At 36.8% G+C, this 16,977-nt stretch overlaps 1 protein-coding gene across 7 annotated transcripts in view; it reads left to right on the top strand.

Moving 5' to 3' along the window:
* SCAPER (S-phase cyclin A associated protein in the ER) overlaps window positions 1–16,977 on the top strand; it is a 532,470-nt gene that overhangs the window by 80,957 nt on the left and 434,536 nt on the right. For all 7 annotated transcript variants that reach the window (XM_047863178.1, XM_047863179.1, XM_047863174.1 and 4 more), the window contains one exon: window positions 8,066–8,166. In XM_047863178.1, coding sequence (XP_047719134.1) covers window positions 8,066–8,166 — 101 coding nt within the window. The remainder of the gene's footprint in view (window positions 1–8,065; window positions 8,167–16,977) is intronic.

The following is a 16,977-nucleotide window of genomic DNA, read 5'->3' as shown; positions in this document are numbered from 1 at the left end:
ATGCATGGTGACTCAGTGGGAGTTAAAATTTTAGAAAAAGTCATGGTGTTTTTCTCTTAGGATGTGAGATGTGTTATAACAATAACCATTTATTTATAACAATAAATGGCATGAGGGAGAAAAGTGTTTTTTCCCTTTCAGGTTCAGGAATAGCACTTAGGAGTTTAGTCTATGTATTGACATTAGTTATTATACTTGGTAATATCATAGCTGGAGAGGTGACTTTGGGTTGTAGGATTGTGGGAGAGTTTTGCGCATGGTATTTGTACTGTCCTTTGCAAGGAAAGTGAGGAATAGTCGTGATTTCCATGTTTCCTCTAAGCTAGTTGTAGGACTTTGGAAGAAATCACCAAACCTTTTTCTACCTTTGTCTCTATAAACGAGGAGCTTGGTATAAATGAGTGCTGAGGACCTTCAGCCTGAATATAAGCATTTAGTTTGGTATTGGGAGAATAGTTTGGCAAAAGAAATGCCTTAAGCAGGTGTTTAGGTAAACTTGCAGGCATCAGTGGGGAATTTGAGTATGTTATTTTGAGACTTGCAACAATTTTTTTTTAAGATTATGTCAGGTTGGCTAGCATACAGTGTATACGACAGTTTTCTAAAAATACTTATTTTTGAGAGAGAATGAGAGAGCTTGAGTGGGGTAGGGGCAGAGAGCGAAGGAGACAGAGGATCCAAAGTGGGTTTGCACTGGTAGTATAGATCCCACTGTGGGGCTTGAACTCACAAACTGTGAGATCATGACCTAAGCTGAAATTGGATGCTTAACTAACTGAGCCACCCAGGTGCCCCATGACAAATTATTTTTTAGTATCATTGTTTACTTATTCTTAGCTGCAGTAGGTCTCTTGAGTTTTGTTAGTAGGAGTACCATAAGAGAAAATGTCTAATCAAGCCAGCTTGTAAATGAGTTGAGATAAAAATTAGCCACCGCAGTAGAATGTTTGTATCATTACCCAGGCAACTGCAAATTTTATTTATCCACAAAGAACCTGGTAAAAATTAAATTAAAGGAGAGTGGTTTCCATTAGCAGATTTTCATTTATAAGTGTTCATTCATTGAATATGTTTTGTATTTTTTTTTTACTAGGCTGCTTATATAGAAAATTAAGGGGAAGTATTTGAAAGAAATGAATGATTAAAGGTTGAAGACTACTGTGAATGATACTGTTAGTTTTGAAAGTGGTTTACTTGCCATTTTTCTTTCCAATGATTTCTCTTTTGAACTATTTATTCTATTTGTAGCTTTTAAAAAACTTTTTAAAACTATTGTTCTTAAAAATAATGCTTTTAAAAACTTGTTTCACTTTTGGTAAAGCTCTTTCTTATAAGGTTCCCTTTATCACTGACTTCTCATGTGATGCATGTTTCCATCCCTTTATCACCACAGGGGCACACCACTGTGCACATTCCTGTAGCTGAATTGGAGGGCTGTGTTGATGTCCTGGGCCCAAGGGCCTGTGCACTAGTATTGTGTGTCAGGAGGACAAAGGGATGGCGCCAACCATCCTGCTCTGTGCGCCAGTAACTAGAATTAATTACAAACCAATCGAACCCGTTGCAGCCAATTGGTAAACTAATTGGTAATTTTAGCTGTATATCTATATGTAGTTATCTGAATGCCTATAACATTACTTTCAGAGCCACTTTTGTTCTGTTTCATCCTGATTGACAAAATGGCCTTCATAGCTGTAGGGAGAAAGATGTGCATCAGTGACTAAGAAGCTGCTCCAGCTGCGTGTCTTGTTTGTATTCCCCTGTTCATAAAACATGACTCAGATTACAGCTGCATGGTACCACTCTGATCATTTCTGATAACATTGTGCTAAGCATTCCTTAAAATAGGTTGTTTAAGCCACCAAATGTACTTTCTCTGTGCCAACTAGTATCAGAAGTGTAGCTGCTTATATGCTTGCCCATTAGAGGGTTTTTTTCTCTTTTTTTTCTTTTTTTCTTTTTTTTAAGCAAAAAGGGAAATCATAAAACTTCTGAAATAAATTATTCTGAATTACATCTTTCTGTGCCTAATGTAGGCGATTTAAGTTGAACTTAATTGAATTTGAATTATATTCGTAGAATTGAGAAAAGGAAGCCAAGTAAATTAAAAAATGTTTTCCTTTTCCTGATTGTAGAAGACTTCTATTACCAGGGATTTGGCACTAAGGATTACCTTTGAAAGGAAATAAACAATGCTTCTTTGTTCAGAAGAGTATTTTAAATTAGAATATAACATTTATGACTAATGTGAGGTTGGTACTGTATTTTATTTGTGGCTAATTTGGCATACATAATCAATCTTGGGTCTGATTTCCAAAGTGTATCTATATTTTAAAAAACATAAGTGAAAAGTGTTTTTGAGGTTTTGAGTTCCACTGAATACTAGAAAGTAAGCTTAGTTATGGAAAAGTAACATGTTTATAATCCAAGTGATCATTTTTATAGTTGGTTGGAGTTACAATAATACTAGAAAGTAAGACTTAGTTATGGAAAAGTAATGTATTTATAAACCAAATGATCATTTTTATAGTTGGTTGGTATTTTCTGATGGTCATCTTTGGGAGTATGGAAAGTTGCCATTTCTAGTAAAATGAGACTGGTATGTCTCTATAGTAAGGTGAGTAAGGTGAGAATGGTATGAGACTGATAAAGTGAACACTTTAAATTTCTTTGTCTTATACATTTTAAATGACAACTTTGGACAATTAACCACTATCTACACACATATTTATACTTGGGATCAGTTTTTCTTTCTGAGCAATGGAGTGGATCTCAGTGGCCTATATTTTTATAGTCTTATATACATTTTCATTGCCATTAGTATGCAAGACTAATCAGTACCAAGAAGAAAAAATCTTTGCCAAATATGTAGAATGTAGTATTACAGTAATGTAACTTGAATTATCTAAAGACAAAAATTAGCTTTCCCTGCTAATAACAGGAACAAAATACTGATGTCTATTCTCACTGCTTCTTTTCAGTCTTATACTTGAGGTTCTAGCCAGGGCAATTAGACAAGATAAAGAAATAGAAAGCATCCAGATTGAAAGGAAGAAGTAAAATTATATCTGCAGATGACTTGGTTCTACATATAGAAAACCCTATAGAATCCATTCACACACATAAAATAATTAGAGCTAATAAACAAACTCAGAAGGGTTGCAGAATACAAGATCAGTGCATAAAATTGTGTTTCTATATGTTAGTAATGCACAATAAAAAAGTGAGATTAAGAAAGCAGTCCCATTATAATGGCATGAAAAAGAAAAAAAAAAGAAACATTGAGTAATAAATTTAACCAAAGACGTTCAAGACTTGTACACTAAAAACTACAAAACATCATTAAAAGAAATTAAAGAAGACCTAAATAAACAGGAAGATATCTGAACTTGTGGATTGGAAAACTTAATATTAAGATGGCAATGGTCCCCAAAGTGATATATAGATTTGGTTCAATCCCTACTGAAATTCTGATCTCCTTTTTTGCAGAAGTGGACAAGGTGATCCTAAAATCTGAATGGAAATGCAAGGGACAAAGAATAGCCAAAAACCATCTTGAAAAAGAACAAAGTTCTTTTCAAAACTCAGAATTCAAAACTCATTACAAAGCTACAGTAATCAAAATAGCATGGTACTGGGATAAGGATAGTTATAGATCAGTGGAAGAGAATTGAGAGTTCAGAAATAAATCCACATCTGTGACCATTGATTTTTGATAAGGGTGCCAAGATCATTTAATGGAAAAATAATAGTCTTTTCAACAAATGGTGTTGGGATCAACTAGATATCCACACACAAAGAATGAATTTGGATCCTTACCTGACACCATATACAAAAAAATAACTGAAAATAAATGAAAGACCTAAATGTAAAAACTGAAACTATGAAATTCTTTGAAGAAAACATAGGTGTAAATCTTTGTGACCTTGGACTTGGCAGCAGTTTCTTAGATATGATACCAAAAACACAACCAAAGGTAAAATAAATGAATAGAATTTCATTAAAATTAAAAACTTATGTGTATTACAGGATGCTGTTAGTTGACAAGACACCCCACAGAATGAGAGAAAATATTTTCAAGCCATGTGTCTTATAACAGTCTAATATTTAGAATATATAGAGAACTCTTGCAGCTCAAAAATATAAAGGACAAATAACCTAGGCCCAAAATTGGCAAATAATTTGAATGGACATTTCTTCAAAGAAGATTTGCATATGTCCAATAAGCACATGAAAATATGCTCAATAACTTTAGTCATCAGGGAAATGCAAATAAAAACCACAATAATACTATACTTGTTAGGATGACTAGACTCAACAAATCAGAAAATAGCAGGTGCTGCTGAGGTTGTCAAGAATTTGGCCCTCATACAGGCATACCTTGGACATCCTCCAGGTTCAGTTCCAGACCACTGCAATCAAGCAAATACCACAATAGAGCAAGTCAATGAATTTTTTGGTTTCCCAGTACATATAAGTTATGTTTATACTGTAGTCTAAGTGTGCAATAGCAGCATGTCTAAGGAAACAATGTATGTGCCTTAAATAATGCTTTATGCTAAAAATTGCTAACAATCATCTGAGGTTTCAATGAATTGTAACCATAACAAATATAATAGTAATGAAAAAGTTTGAAATATTACAAGAATTACCAAAATGTAACATGAGACATGAAGTGAGCAATCACTGTTGGAAAAATGGTGTAGACAGACTTAGCACAGGGTTGCTACAAACCTTCAATTTGTAAAAAAACATGATATCTGTGAACTGCAATAAAATGAAGCATAGTCAAATGAGGTGTGCCTGTATATTGCTGCTGGGAATGTAAAATGGTGTAGCTGTTGTGGAAAACATTTTGGTAGTTCATGTTAAATTTAGAGTTACCATATAACTTAGTAAATCCACTACTAGGTATACACCCAAGAGAAATAGAAACATATTTTCATAGAAAAACTTGGATGTGAATATTCATAGCAGCATTATTTCTAATAGGCAAAAGGTGGAAACAAGCCAAGTATCCATCAACCGATAAATGAATAAGCAAAATGTGTTTGTTTATGCAATTATTTAGTCACGAAAAAGAATGAGTACAGATACATGGTACCAGATGGATGAATCTTGAAAACATTAGCGGCGCCTGGGTGGCTCAGTCGGTTGAGCGTCCGACTTCGGTTCAGGTCATGATCTCACAGTTCATAAGTTCGAGCCCCACGTCAAGCTCTGTGCTGACAGCTCAGAGCCTGGAGCCTGCTTCGGATTCTGTGTCTCTCTCTCTGTCCCTAACCCACTTGCATTCTGTCTCTGTCTCTCTCAAAAATAAATATAAAAAAAAATATATTCAGAAAAAAAAGAAAACATTAAATGAAAGAATTTCGCCACAAAAGGCTATATTCTGTATGATACTGTTTATTTGAAATGTCCAGAACTGGCCAGTCCATGGAGACAGAAAGTAGAGTAGTGGCTTCCAAGGGCTGGAAAGAGGAGAGAATGGGGAGTGACTGCTGATGGGTACTGGGTTTCTTTTTGGGGTGATGGCAATGTTTTGGAATTGGATAGATGCACAACTCTGCATGTACTAAAAGTGACTGAATTGTATAATTATAAATGGTAAATTTTATGGCGTGTTAATCATATCTCAACCAAAAAAAATGAGCAAAATATTGCCAGTATTATACAGACTCTTCTAGAACATAGAAAAAGAACTCTGCCAGCATAACCTTGATAACCAAAGGTCTCAGGAGAAATAAAAATAGAGACCACTTAATAATACAGATGCACAAATCCTAAACCAAATATTGATATATTAATCTGGTTATTCAAATACTGGACAATACATCACAGTCAAGTTGGGTTCTTTCCAGTACCGCAATGTTGGTTTTATCATTTGAGAATGAAATTAATATTTATCAAATTAGATGAATAAAGGTGAAAACCATATGATTGTCCCAGTAGACCTAGGAAAAATATTTGATGAAATTCAGCAAACTGAGAACGAACATCTTTACTAATAGAATCTTCCAAAGAACCTATGTAAACATCATACTTAATGGTGAAATGTTGAGAACTTTCCTTCTGAAATTGGGAATGAGACAAAGTCTGCTATCTTTATTTCTATTCAACATTGTCCTTAAGATCCTGGCCAACACAGGAAGACAAGAATAACATATAAAATATATAACACTTGGAGAGGAAGAAATAAATATGTCATTATTCACAGATGACATATTCATATTTATGTATTTAGAAAATCCAAAAGAATCTAAAGAGAAATTATTAGATGTATTGAGTAAGTTAAAGTTGCTGGATACAAAAATCAATGGTAACAGAAAATGAAAAAAAAGTTAAATAGCTACCATTTATTCTTAGGGCTAAAGCTAAAAAAAATGTGCAAGACCTCTACACAGGAAACTATCATACATTTTGAGAGACACTGAATAAGGTACAAGTATATATAGGTATAAATAAGATATATATATATTTCTTCATAGACCAGAAGATACAATATTATAAAAATGTCAGTTTTCATCTAGTTGTTTTATAGAATATATACAATTACAATTAAAATTGTATTTTTAATTTTTTTTCCTGGGAAATTGATAATATGATTTTAAAATTTGTATGGAAATAACAAGGGGCTGGCATTAGCCTAGTCAAAGATATAGTTGGAGGATTTACTCTACTGGGTTTTGCATTTTATTTTAGAGTTACAGCAGTGTAAGTTAGGTTGATATTGGTACAAAAATAGATAAACAGACCAGTGTAACAGAGGAGAGACTCCATGCTCTAAAAGACAATATTGGAGAATATCTTCCTGACCTGTGGTAGGAAAATAATTGCTTAAAATTGATGCAGATAGTATCAGTCTTAGAAAAAAGAGTCAGAAGTTAGACTACCTTAAAATTAAGGATTTATGTTCATCAAAACATTCTATTCCATTAGGAGAGTAAAAAGTCAAGTATATGTGTGCAACATGTATAACCAAAAAAGGCCCATATCCAAAAGATGGAAGGAATTCCTTCCCATCAAAGAGTCTTGAATAGGCACTTCACAAAATGAGGATGGCTAATAAGCATGAAAAAAGGCTGAAAATCATTAATAATCATAGAAAACCATCTTGAAACCAAAATGAAACCATTACATAACCACCAATGAGAGTGGCTCAGGTTAAAGTAAACCCCAAACAGACAATACCAAGTGTAGTTGAGGGTGTGGAGTAAGGAGGGCTCATACACTGCTGGTGAGAGTGGCAACCACTTTGGAAAACAGTTTGGTGTTATATACTGGAGTAGAGCATATGCTCATCTTGTGACTCAGTATTTCCTCTCTTGGGCTTGTTCTCAATAGAAATGCATACATATGTGCAGAGGACATACATGAATAACAGCATATAATTTGGAAATCACCTCAATGTTCTTCAGCTGTAGATTGGGTAAATAAATATGCATGCAATATAATGCTGTTCAGTAAGTGACCTTGGACAATGGCAATAAATAAATTGCAGTTTCATCCTGCAACATGGATGAGCCTAGTAAACAAAGTAAAAAAAGAAGTCACAAAATGTTAATACTCTATGAATTTCATTTATATGAATTTCAAAATCAGGTAAAAATTAAACTATTAAAAGTCAAAGCAGTGGTTGCCTCAGAGCAAGGACAGAGTAATGATTGGGAGGAGACACCAGGTAATTTCTAGAGACTAGCATTGTTCTGGGTGGATGGATGCATGGGCCTTTGCTTTGAAATGATCTGTATATACATTTATACTTTACTGTTTATTAAACTTAATAATAAAAAAGATTAAAAGAATGGTCATGGGGGGTGGTTCTTGAGAAAGAATATCAATACCATCTCTTGGTCTTTGGACTCTCAGCTTTACTAATTTCTTATCATACAGTGAGAACGAAAATAAAACAAGATAAAAAAAACTAAATCAGTAGGTTTTGCTACTTTCTCAATGAGGAGTATAATGTAAAAACTATTAATTCCTAAGTACTTCAGTCTAAAGTTTTTTCTTAAAACTTTTCAGTATCAGAATGGAGTTTAATGATGTTGTTTGTTTTAACTAGGAGGTGCTAATGATGCTGGATAACTATGTGAGAGATTTCAAAGCATTGATTGACTGGATTCAACTTCAGGAAAAGCTAGAGAAGACAGATGCTCAAAGCAGGTAATGAACTTTGGTCTCTATAGCAGCCAGCAATTTCAAAAGCAGTCATTGAAGTTGACAGTTAACTTGACCTAAGCTTAACTTAAAACTTGTAAAAATCTAAAAGTTGGGATCTGTATTTCTTATTCAGTTCAGTAACAGATATTTATTGGGTACCTACTAGTGCAAAGCACTTTTATCCAGTACAGAGATTTAATTGGTGAATATGATACATTCATGAATTTGTAGTGTAAGGGTGGAATTTGTAGTGTAAGGGTGGAATAAAATAGAGCTTATTATTACAAAAAAGCTATTACAGGTGTTCAGAACAGGACAGGGTCATTTCTTTTGTAGGGGATAGATGAGGAAGGATTTCATGCAGGATGCAGAAGTGTTTAAAAGATGTGATGGATCTTAACAAGTGGTTTGCCTTTTATTTTATCTTTTAAAGTTTATTTATTTTGAGAGAGAGAGACAGAGCGTGAGCAGGGGAGGGGCAGAGAGAGGAAAAGAGAGAGAATCCCAATCAGTGCTGATAGCGTGGAGCCTGCTGAGGGGCTCAAATTGTGAGATCATGACCTGAGCCCAGATCAAGAGTGGGACACGTAACCAACTGAGCCACCAAGAAGCCCCAAGTGGTTGGCCTTTTAGATGAAGAGAGAAAATTAAGACAGCTATTAAAATGCAGAGCATGTGTGAAGTGAAAGTAATGTAGGGAAAATTATAGTATTTCTTCTTATATATTTATTTAAGTTTATTTTGAGAGAGCATGTGCAAGCAGGGTAGGGGCAGAGAGAGAAGGAGGGAGAGAATCCCAAGCAACTCTGTGCCGTCAGCACAGAGCCCAATGCAGGGCTCGAACCCGCAAACTATGAGATCATGACCTGAGCTGAAGTCTAACACTTAACTGACTGAACCACCCAGTCTCTCCATGTTTCTTCTTAATGTAGTACTCAGTGAGGAAAATTGATGATTTTTGATTAGGGGAGTAATGAGAGATCAAAGTTACTTTAGAAACCTTCATTTTTTTGTTTGTTTGCTTCAAAATTTTACCTAAATTCCATTTAGTTAACATATAGTATAATAGTTTCAGAATTAGAATTTAGTGATTCATCACTTACATGTAATACCTAGTACTCATCACAAGTGCCTTCCTTAATATCCATCACCAATTTAACCCACTCCCCTGCCTATGTTTCCCTCCAGCAACCCTCTTAACTATAGAGTTAAGAGCCTGTTTTATGGTTTGCACCCCCCCTGTTTTTTTTCCCTTATGTTAATCTGTTTCGAGAAACTTTAATTTGAAATAACCACACAACATTTGAGTCCTAAGTGCCACACTCTGGAACTATTGTTGTGAAGGAAACAGACACAGTCCCTGCCCTTAAGAAATACATAGTGCATTCACAGAAAATATTGATGTGAAATACTTATCAGTGCACAAAATTCATCAAAAAGAAATACAGGGTACTTGGGAAATATAAGAAAAAGCACCATCATCCATTTTGCTGAATCCAGGAAAGCTTCCCCAAGGAGGACATATTTAAGTGAGGCAGAAGTATCAAGTAGGTGTTAGCTTGACAACGAGAGAACAAAAGGGTAATCCTGGGTAGAGGTGATGGGTATATGTGATATCCTGGAAGTAGAAGACAGCACAGTATAGTCAGGGAATTTACAGTTTAGCAGGACTGCAATGGAGAGAACAAGGGGAAGATAGCATGAAAGGAACCTAGAGAGGTAGGTTGGGACCAGATTATGTAGGGCTCTGTAGACATGATACAAACTTTAGACTTTTTTTAAGTTAAGGAAGTGACATGTCAGATTTGTGATTTTAAAATTCTTTCTGGCTGCAGTGTGGGGAGGTTGAAGTGCAGCAGTATAGATTATAGATTATGGCTATTCAGACTGGAATAGTAGCAACAGGGAGAGTTGAGAGATAACTCCAGAGATAGATGATCAACTAGACTTAGTATTATTTTGGTTATGTGCAAAGGCAGAAGAACAATTTATTACTCAGTTAAGCTTATAAGTGAAAACTGAGCCATTGTGAACTGGACCAAGTCACTTGAAGCTACGATGGTACCTTTTTACCCAGAGAAAACAGGCCTAGGCTCCTCTTTCCCTTGGATTTAACTGTGGTTCAGTTTCTATAAGTGGAATCATTCGGTACAGAACATGTTTTTTGTCCTATCCTGAGGTATCAGCCCCATGAAGGAATGAGGAGACTAAAGGTATCCCAAGAGACAAGTCCAGGAAGGCTTGATCCCCAGGAAACCAAATTCAGGGAAACCATGATGTGTTGATTTTTTTAACATTTTTGTTCCTCATAATAAAAAAAAAATTGTTTTTAATTCGTGTGTAGTTAACATACAGTGTTATGTTAGTTTCAGCTGTACGATATAGCAATTCAACAATTCTGTACATTATTTAGTACTCATCAAGATAAGTGTAATCTTAATCCCCTTTACCTATTTCACCCATCCCTGCCCTTACCTCTGGTGACCATTGTTTGTTCTCTGCAGTTAAGAGTCTGTTTTTTGTTTTTCCCTTTTGTTTTGTTTCTTAAATTCCACATTTGAGTGAAATCATATGGTATTTGTCTTTCTCTGACTGACTTCGTATCTCATAATGAAAATTTTTGATATGGTGTTTTTGGTACTTGATTTACCCACACTCCCTGGGTGAGTCAAGCCTAGTTGTCTGTGTTTGTACCAAACAACTTCACACTTAACCCTGGATAATAGGTAAGTAGATTTGTGGGGGCAAGGGATGTGCATTCCCTCACTGGGTTGAACCAAGTTAAGGGATCATCATGCTGATTTGGGATTGGTGGCTCTATTGTTTTTGTGAAGATAAGCAGAAGAAAGCAGGTTCCAAGAAAATGGAAAAGATATACCCAGAGAATCAGGAAACAAGAAATCATGTGGACTTTGAGAGCGTCAGAGTGTTGCTTTAAAGCCTCTCTCTTCTTGGTCTTATCCTCATGAGTCTTGATTCTAGTTTTTTTCCCACCTTGGATGTCCTTGACCTTGTACATTTTATATCCTTGCAATAAATCTTTATTTTCTTCTTTCCTTTTTTTAAAATTTCTTTTTTTTTTTTTTTATTTTTTTTTTCAATGTTTATTTATTTTTGGGACAGAGAGAGACAGAGCATGAACGGGGGAGGGGCAGAGAGAGAGGGAGACACAGAATCGGAAACAGGCTCCAGGCTCTGAGCCATCAGCCCAGAGCCCGACGCGGGGCTCGAACTCACGGACCGCGAGATCGTGACCTGGCTGAAGTCGGACACTTAACCGACTGCGCCACCCAGGCGCCCCTAAAATTTCTTTTTAAAATTTATTTATTTTTAATATAATTTATTGTTAAATTAGCTAAAATAACAGTGTACAGTGTGCTCTTGGTTTTGGGGGTAGATTCCTATGATTCATCACTTACTTATAACACCCAGTGCTTATCCCAGCAAGTGCCCATCACCCATTTTCCCCTCTCCCCCACTCTCCCATCAACCCTGTTTGTTCTCTGTATTTAAGAGTTTCTTATCGTTTGCCTCTCTGTTTTTATCTTATTTTTCCTTCCCTTCCTCTATGTTCATCTTATTTCGCCTAGCATAATACACCCTAGTTCCATCCACATTGTTGCAAATGGCAAGATTTCATTCTTTTTGATCACTAATATTCCATTGTACAGTAAAACCTTGGTTTGTGAGGACAATTCATTACGGAAACATGCTTGTAATCCAAAGCACTTGTATATCAAAGCAAATTTCCCCTTAAATAATGAAAACTCCACAGATGTTTCATTTCACAGCCCAAAAATATTCATATAAAAATGATTGCAATACTATAATATAATGCAAAATAATAAAATACAAAATATAAAGAAAAATAAATTAACCTGCATTTACCTTCAAAAACCTTCATAACTGGTGTGAGGAAGACAAGAAAGAGGAAGGTTATTGTGTAGGACGACTTTCACTATCAATGGAATCAATGCTATCTGTTGGCTCAGTGGAATCTTTTACTTTTCATGCAACTTTAACAAGGAATCTATCCAATGATGCTTGCTTTTGCCTCCTTTTGAGGGTTTCATGCAAATGTGACATTGCATTGTTGTTAAACAGATTCATTGCTTGCACTGCTAACAGCCTTATTTGGGTAGTACTTTTCTGCAAAACTTTGCATTGTTTCCCACATTTTATACATCTCCTTAATCTCATTTGAAGTGAGGAATTCTTCTGCCTTCTTTTCTTCCTCCTCTGCAGACAAGATGCAGACACAGACTTACAAAATCTTGTACTTTTGGCCAGTCGCATACCTTGTTTGTGCTTCTTGATTTCTTTCTTAACTTCTATCATAATCATTTCCTCCTTCTTACTGCCTTTCTTTTCAACCTTTTTCTGCATGGGAGCCATTGTGCGCCCTTGCATGGATGTTAACGACAGTACAGTATGAATAAACTCTTGTCATATATGGTATTTAATGTAACTGGCAATAAGGCAGCAGAGGAAAGGGTCTATATATGCAGGCAGCCTGACCTAGAATGAAGCAAAGCATTCCTAAGCTTACTCTTATATGGAAAAACAAAGGACTGTCCATAGGTCCTTGAAGTAACAAAAAATACACTAGTACCAATTCTGGGCACCTTCCAGTGTTCTGAAAAATCACTGATTTCTGCTAAACACCGCAGCCTGAGACTGAGCATTCGAGCATGGGCGACAATAACCCACAATCCTACAGCAGGAGAGGGAGAGAACCAGTTCTGATCATGTGATATACAGCATCCCATAATACTTGTATCACAAAACTGCTTATCAAGTGAAAATTTATTAGAAATTTTTGGGGGCGCCTGGGTGGCGCAGTCGGTTGAGTGTCCGACTTCAGCTCAGGTCACGATCTCGCGGTCCGTGAGTTTGAGCCCCGCGTCGGGCTCTGGGCTAATGGTTTAGAGCCTGGAGCCTGCTTCCGATTCTGTGTCTCCTTCTCTCTCTGCCCCTCCCCCCTTCATGCTCTGTCTCTCTCTGTCTCAAAAATAAACGTTAACAAAAAAATAAAAAATAAATTTTTTTGCTCATCTTGTTGAACACTCAATAGAACAAGTTACTTGCAAAATCCAAGATTTAACTGTATGTGTGTGTATATATATATATATATATATACACACACACATATACATATATATACGTATATACATACACACACATACACACACATATATATATATATATATACATATATATATATATGCATGCCACATCTTCTTTATCCATTCATAAAACAGTGGACATGTGGGCTATTTCCATAATTTGGTTATTGTTGATAGTGCTACTGTAAACATTGGGGTGCATGTGTCCCTTCAAAGCAGCATTTTTGTATCCTTTGGATAAATACCTTGTAGTGCAATTGTGGGGTCATAGAGTAGCTCTATTTTTAATTTATAAGGAACCTCTATACTGTTTTCCAGAGTGGTGCCACCAGTTTGCATTCCCACTAGCAGTGCAAAAGTGCTTCCCTTTCTCTGCCTCCTCATCAACATCTGTTGTTTCCTGAGTTGTTAATTTTAGCTATTCTGACAGGTGTGAGGTGGTATCTCTTTGTGGTTTTGATTTTCCTAATGATGAGTGATGTTAAGCATATTTTCATGTGTCTGTTAGCCATCTGATTTCTTCTTTGGAAAAGTATCTATGTCTCTTACCCATTTCTTCACTGGATTATTTGTTTTGGGGGTATTGAATTTGATAAGTTCTTTATAGGTTTTTGTCTACTAACCCTTTATCTGATATGTCATTTACAAATATTTTCTCTCATTCTGTCAGTTGCCTTTTAGTTTTGTTGATTGTTTCCTTCACTGTGCAGAAGCTTTTTATCTTGATGAGGTCCCAATAGTTCATGTTTGCTTTTGTTTCCATTGCCTCTGTAGACATTCTAGTAAGAAGTTGCTGTGGCCGAGGTCAAAGAGGTTGTTGCCTGTGTTCTCTGGGATTTTGATGGTTTCCTGTCTTATATTTAGGTCTTTCATCCATTTTGAGTTTATTTTTGTGTATGGTGTAAGAAAGTGGTCCAGGTTCATTCTTCTGCATGCCACTGTCCAGTTTTTCCAACACCATTTGCTGAAGAGACTGTCTTTTTTCCATTGGATATTCTTTCCTGCTTTGTTGAAGATTAGTTGGCCATACGTTTGTGGGTACATTTCTGGGTTCTCTATTCTGTTCCATTGATCTATGTGTCTGTTTCTGTGCTAGTACCATAGTGTCTTGATGATTCCAGCTTTGAAATACAGCTTGAAGTCTGGAATTGTGATGCCTCCAGCTTTGGATTTCTTTTTCAATATTACTTTGGCTCTTCGGGGTCTTTACTGGTTCTATACACATTTTAGAATTGTTTGTTCTGGCTCTGTGAAGAATATTGGTATTATTTTAATAGGGGTTGCATTGAATGTATAGATTGCTTATAGTGTCAACATTTTAAGAATATTTTTCTCCCAGTCCATGAGCATGGTATATTTTTCCATTTCATATCTTCTTCAATTTGTTTCATAAGCTCTTTATAGTTTTCAGCACATAGATCTTTTACCTTTTTGGTTAGGTTTATTCCTTGGTATTTTATGATTTTTGATGCAATTGTGAAGGGGATCGATTCCTTCTCTTTCTGTTGGTTATCGGTGTATAGTAATGCAACTGATTTCTGTACATTGATTTTATATCCTGCGACTTTGCTGAATTCATGTAACAGTTCTAACAGTTTTTTGGTGGAGTCTTTTGTGTTTTCCATGTAGAGTATCACTGGGACATCTCTTTTTATCTTAACCGCTTATCAGCATATATACTCTTTGCTTCTTGAGGCAGCTTTTAGATATAGAAAACAACCTTAAATTCCCTGTAGATGGCATTACCCATCTTCTGTTCCTCAAATCAAGCATCAAAATTCATTTCATTTAGACTTGAGATTTAAATGTAAAAACTGCAATATTTATATATTTTTATTTTGGGTAAGAATTCTTTTTTTTTATTAAATATGAAATTTATTGTCAAGTTGGTTTCCATACAACACCCAGTGCTCATGCCAACAGGTGCCCTCCCCAGTACCCATCACCGGCCCTCCCCTGCCTCCCACCCCCCATCAACCCTCAGTTTGTTCTGTTTTTAAGAGTCTCTTATGTTTTGGCTCCCTCCCTCTCTAACCTCTTTCTTTTTTTTCCCTTCTGCTCCCCCATGGTCTTCTGTTAAGTTTCTCAGGATCCACATAAGAGTGAAAACATATGGTATCTGTCTTTCTCTGTATGACTTATTTCACTTAGCATAACACTCTCCAGTTCCATCCATGTTGCTACAAAAGGCCATATTTCATTCTTTCTCATTGCCATGTAGTATTCCATTGTGTATATAAACCATTTTTCAGTTGATGAACATTTAGGCTCTTTCCATAATTTGGCTATTATTGAAAGTGCTGCTATAAACATTGGGGTACAAGTGCCCCTATGCGTCAGCACTCCTGTATCCCTTGGGTAAATTCCTAGCAGTGCTGTTGCTGGGTCATAGAGTAGATCTGTTTTTAATTTTTTGAGGAAGCTCCACACTGTTTTCCAGAGCGGCTGCACCAGTTTGCATTCCCACCAACAGTGCAAGAGGATTCCCGTTTCTCCACATCCTCTCCAGCATCTATAGTCTTCTGATTTGTTCATTTTGGCCACTCTGACTGGCGTGAGGTGGTATCTGAGTGTGTTTTCATTTGTATTCCCCTGATGAGGAGCGGCGTTGAGCATCTTTTCATGTGCCTGTTGGCTATCTGGATCTCTTCTTTAGAGAAGTGTCTATTCATGTTTTCTGCCCATTTCTTCACTGGATTATTTGTTTTTCGGGTGTGGAGTTTGGTGAGCTCTTTATAGATTTTGGATACTAGCCCTTTGTCTGATATGTCATTGGGAAATATCTTTTCCCATTCCGTTGGCTGACTTTTAGTGTTGTTGATTGTTTCCTTTGCAGTGCAGAAGCTTTTTATCTCCTTGGGGTCCCAGTAGTTCATTTTTGCTTTTAATTCCCTTGCCTTTGGAGATGTGTCAAGTAAGAAATTGCTGCAGCTGAGGTCAGAGAGGTTTCTTCCTGCTTTCTCCTCTAGAGTTTTGATGGTTTTCTGGCTCACATTCAGGTCCCCAGTGACCGAGGTGAGCTCTGTCTTCCGGGGCTCAGCAACTCTCCCTCCTGTTGTCCTCTCGCCCTCCCCGCTCTCTGAGAGCAGAGCTGATGACTTTTAACCCTCCAGATGTTAAGTCCCGGTGGCTGTTAGAACTCAGGCAGTCCGGCCCCTCTGCTTTTGCAAGGCAGACTCACGGGTGCTCTGCCTTATTGGGAGGGCTGCCCCTCCACCGCCTCGGCTCCCTCCCGCCAGTCCACGTAGCGCGCACCGCCTCTCCGCCCTTCCTACCCTCTTCCATGGGTCTCTTGTCTGTGCTTGGCTCTGGAGAGTCCGTTCTGATAATCTTCTGGTGGTTTTCTGGGTTATTTAGGCAGGCGTGTGGGTGGAATCTAAGCGATCAGCAGGACGCTGTGAGCCCAGCATCCTCCTATGCTGCCATCATTGGGAGTTCAGGATTGTAAGAATTCTATAAGACTAAAGCAGAAACCACAAAGGAAAGTATTAATAGGCTTGATTTTTTTTAAATGTTTATTTATTTTTGAGACAGAGAGAGACAGAGCATGAACGGGGGAGGGTCAGAGAGAGAGGGAGACACAGAATCTGAAGCAGGCTCCATGCTCTGAGCTGTCAGCACAGAGCCCGTCGCGGAGCTCCAACTCACACACCAGGAGATCATGACCTGAGCCGAAGTCGGCTGCTTA

This window comes from Prionailurus viverrinus, chromosome B3, assembly GCF_022837055.1.
Source record: "Prionailurus viverrinus isolate Anna chromosome B3, UM_Priviv_1.0, whole genome shotgun sequence".
Classification (NCBI taxonomy): domain Eukaryota; kingdom Metazoa; phylum Chordata; class Mammalia; order Carnivora; family Felidae; genus Prionailurus; species Prionailurus viverrinus.
This window is presented reverse-complemented; position numbering and strand designations above follow the sequence as displayed.